This window comes from Myotis yumanensis, unplaced genomic scaffold (genome assembly GCF_028538775.1).
Source record: "Myotis yumanensis isolate MYYU_CA2020_CCGP unplaced genomic scaffold, mMyoYum1.0.hap1 SCAF_1, whole genome shotgun sequence".
Classification (NCBI taxonomy): Eukaryota; Metazoa; Chordata; class Mammalia; order Chiroptera; family Vespertilionidae; genus Myotis; species Myotis yumanensis.
This window is the reverse complement of record NW_027223752.1, coordinates 177,771,599-177,785,385: the sequence shown is the minus strand read 5'-3', so window position 1 is coordinate 177,785,385 and position 13,787 is coordinate 177,771,599. Positions and strand designations below refer to the sequence as shown.

Genomic DNA, 13,787 nt, shown 5'->3' with positions numbered 1-13,787 from the left:
TGGTTTTATTCCATGCTTCCACATAATGTTGGTATAATTATTTCACACTAATGTTAAATTTTATGGAAGCATCAAAGGATCATCTTTGCTAAAGCATGAAGAATATAAACATATTAACAAAAACAACAACAAAAAGCATAATCTTTTTCAACTACACCACACAGTAGTGTACTGACAATATCATTATTAAAATCTGCTTTATTCAGATTTGTTAATGTTATTAAGCATCCCAGTGTCTAGACTTAAAATTTCAGGTATCTATATTTAGAAGACAGTTTGGTGAAAACGTGCTATTGATTTATTCATTCATTTTTTTCTTGATACCTGTTATGAGCCATCTGAGAACTTTCTTAAATGAAAGAAGGTAGAAGCATGAGAAAGGAGGGAGGGACCCCTTCTCTGAAATAGTTTATGTATATGTTGGTGTCCGATCTATTGGATTTTGAGAGTCTTTCCTTCCCTGGAATTCTATTAATTTAAGCCTAAAGCTGATACCCTACAAAGATTCAGGGTTGGTCCAATTTTCCTAAAATATTTGCTCTCAAAAGTGGCTGTTTCTGGATGGAGTTTTATTCCTATCAGATAGTGTAGCTTTCCTCTTCTTTCACTCTCACACAGTTCAGGGTTCACCCACATTAAACTATCACAGGAAAGCAAACAGGAATATTTTATTGGATATTTTGACTTTATTCTTAATAATGTTGATTATACATGTAAATTATTTTTTGAGGGGAGGAAAACACTGTTTGCCTTGCTCCTATAGAAGTAAAATAGAAAAAATTTAGGTACACTACGATATATTTGTCAATTTTTTTATCATAATATCAATTCCTCTTTTTTAAATACTCTTCATATAAATAATATATAAAAGGTAAATATTTTTATAATCACTTCTTAAGATGCTTTAAAACTTGGGAAGTTTCTGTATATTTTATAGAGATGGACATGTTTGGTGGCACTGGGGGCTTGGGAAAAGGAATGGTGAATTAGTTCTTCACATGACTGTTTAGAAAAATCAAATAGTTTATTTTAAAAAAGAGCATTAAAATGATATTAATTCTAATAGGTTATATAATAGCTTAATATATATATATAAAAGCCTAAGCAACCCAATGACTGAACAACCGGTCAACCGGTTGCTATGATGTGCACTGACCACCAGGGGGAGATGCTCAATGCAGAAGCTGCTCCTGGTGATCAGTGGGCTCCCACAGCCAACCTTCTGTGGCCAGCCAACCTCCCGTGGTCCCTCCCCCTGGCCAGCCAACCTTCCGCAGTTCCTTCCTCTGGCCAGTTGGCCCCTTCGATCAGCCCTGATGGGGCAGGGGGCAGCCAGCCAAACTCCTGTGGTCACCCCCTCCCCCCCGTGCGCCATGCCAAGGGACCCCAACTGTGCATGAATTCATGCACCAGGCCTCTAGTATTTTAATAAAGAAGTTTGCTTATGGATTTTTTCACATAAAAAGATCTCTTAATAGATTGAGTATTCACTTGGCTGACAGTGTTCATATAGCATTACATCTACCACTCCTGAAATACATCTTTTAAAATGCAGAAATAAAGTTCTCTAAGTATAAAATAGCTGCCTAATCAAGTTTTATATCAATACCAAACTATTTTTGAAATCATGTGTCAAACTAAAATTGCAAGTGAATTTTTTGAGACATACTGTCTGTTAGTTTCATTCAGAATGGCAGATTCTTTCCTCCAAGAAAATTGCTTTCTTTTTTCTTTCTCAATAATAATTGGCAAAATATATTCAAATTGGTATTTCCTCAGATATACTCTAGTTGCTCTGACACTTAAGAACTTCAGTTTTTGGAACTTATAAAAGGTAGTCATCCCTTTTTGTGAGTTTGAAATAGTCTTCTTAAAGACTTTGATTCTTGAGAGGTAACTTTATTTTCCTTTATATAATCATTCAGCTATTACATGCTGAAATAATATGTCTTTATAGTTTTAAATCCCATCATTCATGACATTGATCCAAATAATTTTTGTGAGGAAATATGAACTCCTTGTTTAAGTAATTAGTTTGGAGAGTGTCTCATTTCATGACATTTATAAATTAATACTGTAAATACAGACAGAGACTTTTGAAAGAAGAACTTAGAATCTTTTTTTTTTAATAAAGATTATTTTTTATAAAGTTATTTATAAAGTGAGACTAACAGTACCTGAGTCCTTGTTGTTTTCAGCAGAAAATAAGATAATATATTATCTTAGTGTTTTACCCAACATAGTAGTCACTTATCAATGTAAGTTTTTATTCTAATGTGCTGATTTGTAGTTCAACATGGCGAGAGTCATGTTGGGATGATACTGTTTGATAAAATGTTGATAAAATTTAGTATTGTTAAAGAAAAAACACACACCAAAATAGAGTTAAGATTATAGAAAAGTGGTACAATTTTTTCACTGCCCTTTAAATAAAAATGTCAGCACAATATGGAAATTTAATTTTAGAAATGTAAAGACCCTGCATAGCAATATTAATCAACGTTAAAAGATTTCTTGCCCTAGCTGGTTTGGCTCAGTGGAAAGAGTGTCAGCCTGCGGACTGAAGGGTCCCAGGTTTGATTGCGGTTAAGGGCACATGCCTAGATTGCAGGCTCGGTCCCCATTGTGGGGAGAGCAAGAGGCAGCTGATCAATGATACGCTCTCATCATTGATGTTTCTATCACTATCTTCTTCTCCCTTCTCCTCTGAAATCAATAAAATTATATATTTTTAAAAAAGATTTCTTGTTAAGGTTAAGGCTAAAAATGATGTTGAAGGATACTGTATAATTCTTTATGAGTAGGTGACAGAAAATTAAATAGTGACTTGCTTTTTGCCAGAGTTTTTGGTGGCACAGACTAAAGGGAAAATATGGCATTTTAAGCTGAGAAAATCACTTATTTAATAGTATGTTAAGAGTTAATCAACCAAAAATCCAGGACATTATACTGGATACAGCTAATGGCGGGTGTTATTTAATTTTCAGAAAATCTATATCACATAAAGATCATAAATAAAGGATGGATAAGCTAATATAATGCTACAAAGCAGAAGAAACTGGTGAATGCTCACTGCATTCTAAAGTTTGTGTCAAATCTTTTATTTCTTTGTGATTAGAATCTCCTGAAATGAATAAGTTCATTGCAAAGGGTTCATTGATTTAAGAGGTTCCAGTGGACATTAGGAAGTACAAACTGCTTTAGTGAAGACGGCCTTAAAACTAAAATTTATTCTGACCACTTTTATTCTGACTAATTCCAATTAGAATATGTGTATGCTATAAAAATATTTCATTTTTATTGCTCCTACATCCATGATTGAGTTAAATCCTAAAATTTAATCTGGAGTTGGGAGGCAGGGGAAAGTATAAAACACATTTCTAAATAACACTGATTTGGATAACAAGCACTGTATTTCTTCATTCACTCATCCTGGTTCACTCTGTGTTAATCAAAAGAGTTTTCCATCTTTATGTTAATATCACAATTACATACTAACTTATTTATTCAACATTTAGTGAGCACTTTGTTTATTTTTAACCAAGAAAAATCTATAGGTTAACATGGATACTTTGGAAAAATTCTTTAAAAATAATATCTCCTCTTGCTCATTCTACTTGCCTTATTAAAGAGCCCCATTTTTAATGGCTAAGAACAATACATGTTACTCTTTCTTTGCAACTATCTTCCTAGGTACTCACAATACCTTGAAATACATTAATGAATCATGAATTATAATAGCAACATATTTTGTGATTTTTTGATGTGTAGATAACCCATATTTTTCTAAAGCATTCAACGTAACAAATTATAAACTTGCTATTAATAAAGTATACAGGGTGTCCCAAAAATGTATACATACTTTAACAGCTTATAGTTCACTTTTGAAAATTAAATATATTTTAATAAGCACTACCTTTATAATTACTCAGTGTGTGTGTATACACTTCTGTGGGGCACCCTATATTTAAGTCAATTGCTCCCGTTTGGAATTATTTAAGCATTAATGGATATAATGTAAGCACAAACAGCAAATACAAATGAGTTGATCATTTTAATGAACATATGTTGTTTTCTTTTGGCTGAGGGCTAAGCATTAAGTAAATGCATTACAGTAACCTTTAGCATTTCCAGATGACAACCTATTAATAGATTTTGTGTTTCTGTTACTGTATTAAAGCATTTCTAATTCTTCCATTTCATATCTTATAGGAAATAAATGACATGGATGTGCAGGAACTTGTAAGAAGGTCAATTGGAAGGCTGACTATCATTCGGCAGACATTCCCAGTCCCCCAGAATATAAGTCAGCGATGTTTCCGTGGCAACCATCGAATATCTTCAACATTGTGTGATCCAAAAGACCCATTTGCTCAGAATATGGAGGTATATTCTAAGTATTGGAGTATTTCTTCCTATGGCGCTTTGCTGTGCAGTTGTAGAGAGTTGTATTGGATTTAGAATTTTACATGTTTGCAATTTCTGAACTATTCCCCTTCTGCAGCAACTTATTAAGACAAAACATCTTAGGAAGCACAGTGAATCTGTGTTGTTGTTTTTTAAAACATTTTAACTTCATTTTAGCAAAATATCTACTTGTTTCATAATAATATAATAAGTAAAGGTTATTTTCTTCTCAGCAAGTAAGTAGATCCATAGCATTTCTCATGGTAGAATTTGAGATTGATACCCCTTAATGCCAAACTCCAATAATTGATCTAATAAATTTGATTGGAGGTTTTTGACATAACAAGGACATAGACTTTTTTTTAAAAGATTAGTATCCAATTTGAAGTAGTTCACAAAAACTTTATTTAGAAATGCAAGCAGCCCTAACCGGTGTGGCTCAGTGGATAGAGCGTCAGCCTGCGGACTCAAGGGTCCCAGGTTTTATTCTGGTCAAGGGCATGTACCTTGGTTGCAGGCAAATCTCCAGTAGGGGGTGTGCATGAGGCAGCTGATCGATGTTTCTCTCTCATCGATGTTTCTAACTCTCTATCCCTCTCCCTTCCTCTCTGTAAAAAATCAAAAAATTATATTTTAAAAAAAAGAAATGCAAGCAATGCTATAGTGTTATGTAGTCATATTTAACTCAGATGGATATACCTGTAAGCTTCACTATTCAGAATACAACAAAGAATTTGAAAATAAAATTTCTGAGCAGCAAAATAGAGAACACCAAGTCCCTGAAGCTACCTCATAAAAATGCCCTTTAAGCACTCACCCAGAGCCTATTTCTTTCTCTTAAGGAAAATCCCATCAGATCTTTTTGTTTTATTTCTCTTTGCACAGGGATTTCAATATGTCAATTTGAAAGGGGATTACAAAAGGCAGGTGTGAGGATAACAGTAGGGAGCTCTAAGGTTCACTCTCTAGCAAAGCAAGAGGCAGGAAAAAAGAAATCAATCAGAAATCTAATTCAAATATTTTATCAGTGAAGGACTTCTCTTGTAAAAACATCTCTGTGTCATGAAACAGTTCCTAAGGGTATCACTGTAGTGTACTGCCAGCATATTAGTTAGTTTTTAAACAGTAGCCCTGAGATATAAACAAAGATTAAATTCATGGTCAATTTCAGAAGTCAGAAAAATATACATTTCAGAAAACTATTCCTTCAAAATGTTTACTATCAAAATATTTTAGTACTTAGCGATGATCAGTTTGAACGTTTTGGAAATATAACCCTAGTAGAACTAGTTCATCCCCAATAATACTAGATAAATAAGGGAGTTTTGCAAAACTACCTCTTCTTTTGAATGATAAATCCAGTCTCACTATCTTTAGTTATGTTTGGATTTTTTTATGAGTTGTTACATATCCAAACTATTTTTTCATACTTACTACCATTGCAGTGAGCTGCATGAAATACTAGGCAGCCCATTAGGGATCATTGCCCTTAGAACTTTGTTTCCTACTCGATTTTAAGCTCTTGTAGAATAGGTTCCCTCTAGCACATGACATCATAAAGCCCCATCAATTACCAGTCTATCTTTACTTCCCCCATCGTACCTACCTCAGTGCTTTGCACCTTTGTGAATATTTGTGGATTTGAATGTAATTAAGGAGAAGGCAGTGGTCAAAATAAGTCACTCTGAAGTGTAAACAAGACGTGCTTAAATTTTATTGCCTATCTTATTGAATGCTTATAATGACCCAGCTTTCCATATTAATTGGTTGTGAGTATAATTGATGTGGAAATGATAGAATTTCAATTGCAGAAAAACATGAAAGAATTTTCATTCAGAAAATCTTGAAATATCCAAGACTCTTTGTGTAAAAAGAAGTATCAGAAAGTATACAAATTGTTAAAGCAGAAAGTAACTACACAGATTTTAAAGCACATTTATCTAACAGAGTAACCATTCTGCTTCAATTAATTCATTTCTTGAAATCAAGGAAACAAACATTTTATTTAGCTTTATATTCCCCAACTTATCTGATGAATTAAGGATGTAGATGAAGCACCATCCCTCTATCCCACACCTTCATCTTAGTTCCCTCAAACACACAGAGGGAAAGAAGCAAGACAATTACTTTTTCTTTGAGGGTTTGTTACTCAATAACTTCCCTATTATGTATAATAGAATTTAACCAAATAATTAATATCCAATCTAATTAAAAGGATAATATGCAAATTAACTATCACTCAATCACAAAGATGGCAGTGCCCATAGCCACAAGATGGCAGTGCCCAATCCTCTCAGCACCACCGGAGTCCCCAAGTCCCGGGGGCGGGGGGGGGGTGGCCACTGAGAGTGGGCAGCGTGAGCAGCCTGAGCAGCCTGGTGGGATGCTTGCTTTGTCGCCACGGAGATGAGGCAAGCGTTTCACCCCGGCCGTGGAGGGCCTCTGAGCAGCGGGCACAGAGTATGGGGGGAGGTGGCGGGGGGCTTTCCGCAGCCTGGCATAGAATGCTTGCATCCCGGAGACTCTGACAGCAGGAGGAGGAAGTCCCACCCCCACAGAATCAGCCAGAATCAGCCAGAATCAGCCAGAATCAGCCGTTGGTCAGACAGCTCTCAGTGGCCTGACAGCCAGGACTCTCATTCATCTGCATCTCAGACTGCGACAGCAGGGAGGTAGGACTATGTCTAAAGAGCAACTACTGATACAATATAGCTCTGCAGCTGAAAGAAGCCGGCGTTATCGACAGAAAATGTCTGAAGACCAATGTGCATCTGATCTTGAAAGATCAGGCAGGCAGGTGGAGGCAGTTAGGGGCAATCAGGCAGGCAGGCAGAGGCAGTTAGCGGCGATCAGGCAGGCAGGCAGAGGGGTTAGGGACAATCAGGCAGGCAGGCAGGTGAGTGGTTAGGAGCCAGCAGTTTCAGATTGTGAGAGGGGTGTCTGACTGCCGGCAGTTGGACATCCCCTGAGGGGTCCCCCATTGGAGTGGGTGCAGGCTGGGCTGAGAGTTCCCCCCACTCTGTGCATGAATTTTGTGTACTGGGCCTCTAGTACTAGTATAAAAGGAAAACTGACAGACACTTTGATAAGTGAAGATTTATATAATTGAGTCTAAGTGCAAGACCCTTGAATTTAAAATGCTCCACTAAAAGCAGAGCATTTGGTATAGAGGCTTGCCTCGGTGAAACTGTTATCTCACTAATGTTAAAGAAAGCAAAAAGAAAAATACTGAGAATTTGGGAGTAGGAGGTTAGGAGAAGTGACACTCTCATCTTGGAGTTCATCAATAAAAACAATTCAGGCAAATATGACCACACACACTTGTATTAGCAAGGTATAATTAAAAATAACTCAAAAAATAAAGATTTGAAAATATGACTCAAGTGAGCTCTAAAACTAAAAATCCAACATAAAATCACAATAATCAACACAACAAAGGAGAAGAGGGTACAATGGGACTGTGTACAGGTCTCTGGGCTGTTATATATTTTAATATGCACAGGAAGAGAAGATTTAGAAAGAACAAAAAAGAGGTTTCCCAAATTTTTAAATTAATGCCAGAAAGAATAAAATCAAGGATTAGCTGAAGTTGCAAAATAAATATTAAATAAATATTTTAGCTAGAAACAGTTTTTAGCAAAAAGGAAGTGAGCTTATTGCTTGGTGAAACTAATGTTAGCTTGACTGATAATGGTGAGAAAAAAGAAATGTTGAAATCTTTTTTGCTTCTGTTTTCTCCATCTAAAAAAATTGTCTTTCAAATTGGAAAGGTTTAAATAAAATTCATTTTAAAAAGTAACCATTGTATTAGAAAAAAAAACATGGGTTTGGAGATGGTAAGAGTGTGTCGCGCTGCTCTAAAATGATTCCTAGCCATTTTGGCTCAGGGATAGAGCATCGGCCTGTGGACTGAAGGATTCCAGGTTCGATTCTGGTCAAAGGCACGTACTCAGTTGCCCTGGCTCTGGTCAGGGTGTGTGCAGGAGGCAACCAATTAATGTGTCTCTATCAGCTCTCTGTCTCTCCCCCTCCCTTCCACTATCTCTAAAAATCAATGGAAAAATATCTTGTAGTAAGGATTAACAAAACAAAAATAAATAAATAAATAAATAAATAAATAAAGGAATCTTAAAAAAATAAAATAAAACGAGGCTTAAAAATAATTGTTCATAATAATAAATAATCAAGTGGATTTGATCACACATTGTAATTTAGAAATACTAGAAAAATACTTGGGAAGAGAATTCAAGTATAAAAAAACTTTGGCGAATGTCCCAATTTAAAAAAGAAAGCAAAAATATTCTCATAATCATAGTTTAATATGCTAAAATTAATATCTACATGAACTGTACAATGTAGTATTACACATACGGTTTAGGGAACTTTAAATAAGAAAACAGGACTTTCTAAACAGCAAATGCTGCCAAAGTCTTATGTAAATTTTTAGGTTGCTATAGTGTCATAAATATACTTATTGTATATTGATTCTTATGTAGGGTTTGACAAATTTTCTTATGAACTCCTTTTGGAAAGACATTAAAAAGTCTAGATAGATTGATATTAGTCAAACATTTTGACCAAAGGTCTCCTAAGAACAGAAGATAGTAACACTCTGGTCTCAGATAGTTTTTTTAAAGTTCAAAATATGTTAAAGTCTCATTATTCTCTTTAAAAATTATAACACATGAGTTTATTTTCAATAATTTATCGGCTAAATTTCTTAGTTGATTTTTTTCCCCCAAATTTTCAAGCAAAATTGATATGCCTCAGACATGGCTCAGATATGTTCTGTAGCTTTGAATATTTCCTTGTATCAACAATTTACCACCAGGTTTTTTGTTACCCTCAGTTTGTGAAATGTGCAACTAGAGGAATACTCAAACCACATCGATAAATATCCTACATGGAACTCTCTATGGTCACTCAGAAGATTGTATTCTTGGGTCTAATATTTTAAAATGTTTATCAACACATGAAGAAAAATGAAGAAACTACGCCTATCAAAATTTTTAAATAACATAAAGCTAGGGGAGAAAGTTTATATTGTGTTATATAATCAATATCCAAGGTTAATATTTACTGAATAATAAGCCTGAAAGTTGAAATTTCACAGAGATAAAATATAGGTTTAAAATCAATTACAGGATGTCTAGAATAATCAGTGGTCGGCAAACTGCGGCTCGGGAGCCACATGCGGCTCTTTGGCCACTTGAGTGTGGCTCTTCCTAAGCCTTAGGAGTACGCTAATTAAGTTAATAACAATGTACCTACCTGTATAGTTTAAGTTTAAAAAATTTGGCTATCAAAAGAAATTTCAATCGTTGTACTGTTGATATTTGGCTCTGTTGACTAATGAGTTTGCCGACCACTGGTCTAGATGAATGGGACCTAGTTTGACAGCTGTTTAAGGCTGTTAAGATGAAGTTAGATTCGATATGAGCATAGCACAGAGCATTTGTGCTCTAAACCTTTCTAATGGAATCTTGGTCTCTATGTCACAATCATTTTGCCAAGATCAAGAGAGATAGATCCTATCTTTCTCCTAGTCAGATCATATCTGCAATAATGTGTCCATTCTGAGTATCAGACTTTGAGCAGAAACATTGAGACATAAAAGGAAGACAAAGAAGAGAGCTAAGATGATGAATAGCCTAGAAATTATACTAGATGATAAACAACTTAAGGAAAGAAGGTGTTTCAGAGCAAGTAATAGATGGTGTGAAATATTGGAAGGTTGTTATGTAGCGGAGGTGGGTGCTGGTGATTCAGTGAAGTCAGAAACAAGTGCAGTGACAGTAAGGTGGAAAGAAATGATTGGTCAGTGCGGGGGGAGGGGATGCTGGTGTTTAGGATATTAGAGGTGATGTGTGTTTGTGTCTAGTGAATAGTTACTAATATTGGTTGTAGCCAGAATGGAAGTAAAGATCATCTTTGTGGAAATCAAAATGATCTTTTTAAGGCAGGAAGATAGTTTGGGGTCATTGTGAGGGAGGAGTCAAAGACCTGGTGAATAAAGAGTGACCAGGAGGTCAGCAAATGATGGCAGAAAGGGGCTAATAAAGTGTGGCATGGGAAAGAGCACAAATTTCAAAGGAGAATAGGCACTTACCTAAAAAAAGAAGAGGTAATTAAAAGCTCAGAGAATGCCAAGCATCCCCTTTGGATCCTGCAGTTTGGAATGTGGGCAAATGAGAAGAGGCAGTCATTTGATTATATCATCTTTCACATATTGAGTTCAACTCACCTTTCAAACCAGCATGGATGCTCAAAGTACATGCCTCAAGGTGTGCAAAAGAGACTGTGCCACAGACATGTCAGGTTGGAATCCGTGTTGTCAAGTTTCTCACTGCTTGACTTCTGTCAAACCTACCTGCTGTTCTTTTTTTCCCATTCTTTTTAATACCTATTTATCAAAAAACAAATTGCTGCATGTGCTAAGCTCTAGGCTAACTCCAGGGGAACTAAGGAATAAGGGAAACAAAAGTACAAAGGGGAAAATGTGTACAATATGAGCCCCTGGCCAGAAGAAACTCATACTCTAGTGTGAAAGGCAGATTTTAAAAGAATCTTTGCATGTTTCATTATATGCACTGAGTGTTACAGGAGATAAAAAGACTGCCCAATTAGCCCTAACATGGGGAGAGTCCTGAGAGCTGTTAGGGTAGGATTCACCTAGTTTGATACCTAGGAATTGAGTATTAGAGGGAATTAAGTAGTTGGAGAAAGATAAATAGACATCAAAGAATGCTCCCACATCAATCTCATATGCGCACTTAAAGCAATCAGTCAGAGAGAGAAGCAAAATAAAACCAAAGAGAGAAAGCAAATTTGAGACCTGGAGCTGGGAGAGGTTAGAAAAGGCCAGATTCTTGCTGATTATTGAGAGATCATCAAAAGTTTGTCCTGCATTTTTGGATACAGCCTACTCATTCTTCATGTTTCTTCTAGGTTCTCCTTCTGGGTCTTCACAGTCTAATTCAGACTAAATTTTGATTCATTAACTACTTTTAACTTCAGATCTCACTCTTCATTGATTGTACATTTTGGCCAGACCCCTCTCACCCTCCCACCCCTAGTCTCTCTAGTAATTACCTGGCAGGGGGAGGAGCATGGGGGGGAGGGTCAGGAGGTGTGTGGAGAATAGCCTTCTCTCATATGTCCTTACAAAGAACAAACCGGCATTTACATAGTTCATAAGAGTATCCAATGTCTCTTTAAAGAAAGTACTACCTCCCATAAGTTTTATACATATAAAATAATGCTTAAAAACACAAATAATTAAAAATTAACCAATTAATAATGGAAAACTCAGGCACTGTTAGGAAATGCTTATTAATAGTTGCTCAATAGTATCAAACTCTCATTATCCTAATAGTTAAACTTAATACTATTCTGTGATGGGGGAAGGCAATTTTATAAGATTCCTTCATGATTAATTATAAGCAAAAGGCAGTGACTAGGCCCTCCCATTTGTTTTCAGGGGAAAAAAGTGATAAGACATTAACATTTCTGGAAATATTTAAATGCTCTAAGATGGATTTGATTTTCATAGTTATGTTGATTCCATATATATATATATATATATATATATATGAATAATTTCAGAGAGGAAAGGAGAGGGAAAGAGAGCTAGAAACATCAATGATGAGAGAATCATTGATTGGCTGCTTCCTGCGTGCCCCACACTGGGGATCAAGCCAGAGTCAGGTCATGTGCCCTGACCGGGAACTGAACGTGACCTCCTGGTTCATAGGTGGACTCTCAACCACTGAGCCATGCTGGCCATGCTGATTTGTCACTTTTAATTTTATGTTGGATTTTTCCTTCATAGAGGTTGTAATATCACATTTAACAACTTATATCAACACTAGATATCTCTTGGTGTTATGTTTTGTAAATATTTCCTAATTTATTTGAAACATAGACACCTTCAGTAGTTAATAGTATGGATAGCAGTTCTGGCTATCTGTAAGAGCTAACTGTAAGACTGCAATAGCTCTTACCAAACATTTCTATAATTCCTGTTTCAATCTACATAAGAGGAAGATAATAATATGATTACTTTAGAAAAAGAAAGCTTTAATGTAAACACGCATTCACAAAGTCAATAGTTCAAGGTATGTCATGATAATGAGTTGCAATGGGTGTGTATACCTCTATAATTTTGTATAGATTCTTGGTCAATGTAATGTTTATGAATGGTGCTATTTCCTATCATTTTTTAAAAATACTGAATCCCCATAGACACAAATGTTCACACAGATGGCTATTTTCTTTTTTCATACCTATGACACTCATCTTATAGGTAAGATCGAGTTGATATTTCTCCATCTGAATAACCAGAGTGCAAAAACTTGACATATTCAGAAAATGTATTATTCAGTTTGCCCTTCCAATGTTAAGCCCTCAGCTCTTTACCTCCTCAGAAAGAAATAAGGGCCAGTGATTTTCTGAGGTCTGGCACTAACAGCCTTGCCTCTGTTAAAACTTCTCTTTTTTATTTTATCTTCTCGTTCATACCTAAATAAGCTGAAAAGGCAATTGAAGCATACAATCAGATAAGACTTCATTCTCACCGGCAAAATTGCCGGGGAAATTAAAAAAGAAACCTTCTTCTTAATAAATAACCCAGCAAACCAGCCATCTACTACACCAATGGAGGCAGCTGAGCTGATGATTTTCTCCATATTCTTGATGGTTGGCGTCGGTGAGTCTAATGATTACTGTGTAATGTCTTTGCAGATTTCAAACCTTTACATCTATGACACGGTGCTTCTGCTTGCTAATGCTTTCCATAAGAAGCTGGAGGACCGGAAGTGGCACAGCATGGCGAGCCTGTCATGCATCAGGAAGAACTCCAAGCCCTGGCAGGGCGGGCGGTCCATGCTGGAAACCATCAAGAAGGTAACTTTGAGTAGCATTTCACTCCTGACTTTCATTAAGAGGATACAATAGGTCATATTTTGAAGAGATATCTTTTAGAAGGATCCCCGCCCAACAATATTGCCCCCCAATATTGCTGCCAATTCAAAGCATAAAACAGTGTATTGGAGAAATGAAATATTAAAAATAAAAGGGCAGAAATTTACACATATACACAAAACAGGGGGCCTTTATTTATTTGCAAGGGCATTTTACTTAGGTAAAATGTTAGTGGTTGAAATATTTTAAATTGCTTTGGTTATATTATTAGAGTTAGAGGTGTTTAAATTGGTTTGGTGCCTGTCACAAAATACACTGGGAAAAAAAAGAGCTATAGAGTTAGCTGTTTCTACCATTTAGCTGATACATGGTGAGACATTGGATGGTCTTTATGTTATAATGAGGGTGTAATTCATAAACAGTTAATATCTTGCAGCATCTGTGAACTATTTGATACT

The 13,787-nt window shown here is 35.9% G+C and overlaps 1 protein-coding gene across 3 annotated transcripts in view; it reads left to right on the top strand.

Annotated features, from left to right (window-relative positions):
- GRID2 (glutamate ionotropic receptor delta type subunit 2) overlaps nt 1-13,787 on the top strand; it is a 1,396,175-nt gene that overhangs the window by 800,273 nt on the left and 582,115 nt on the right. For all 3 annotated transcript variants that reach the window (XM_070392701.1, XM_070392704.1, XM_070392700.1), the window contains exons 6-7: nt 4,213-4,386; nt 13,150-13,311. In XM_070392701.1, coding sequence (XP_070248802.1) covers nt 4,213-4,386; nt 13,150-13,311 — 336 coding nt within the window. The remainder of the gene's footprint in view (nt 1-4,212; nt 4,387-13,149; nt 13,312-13,787) is intronic.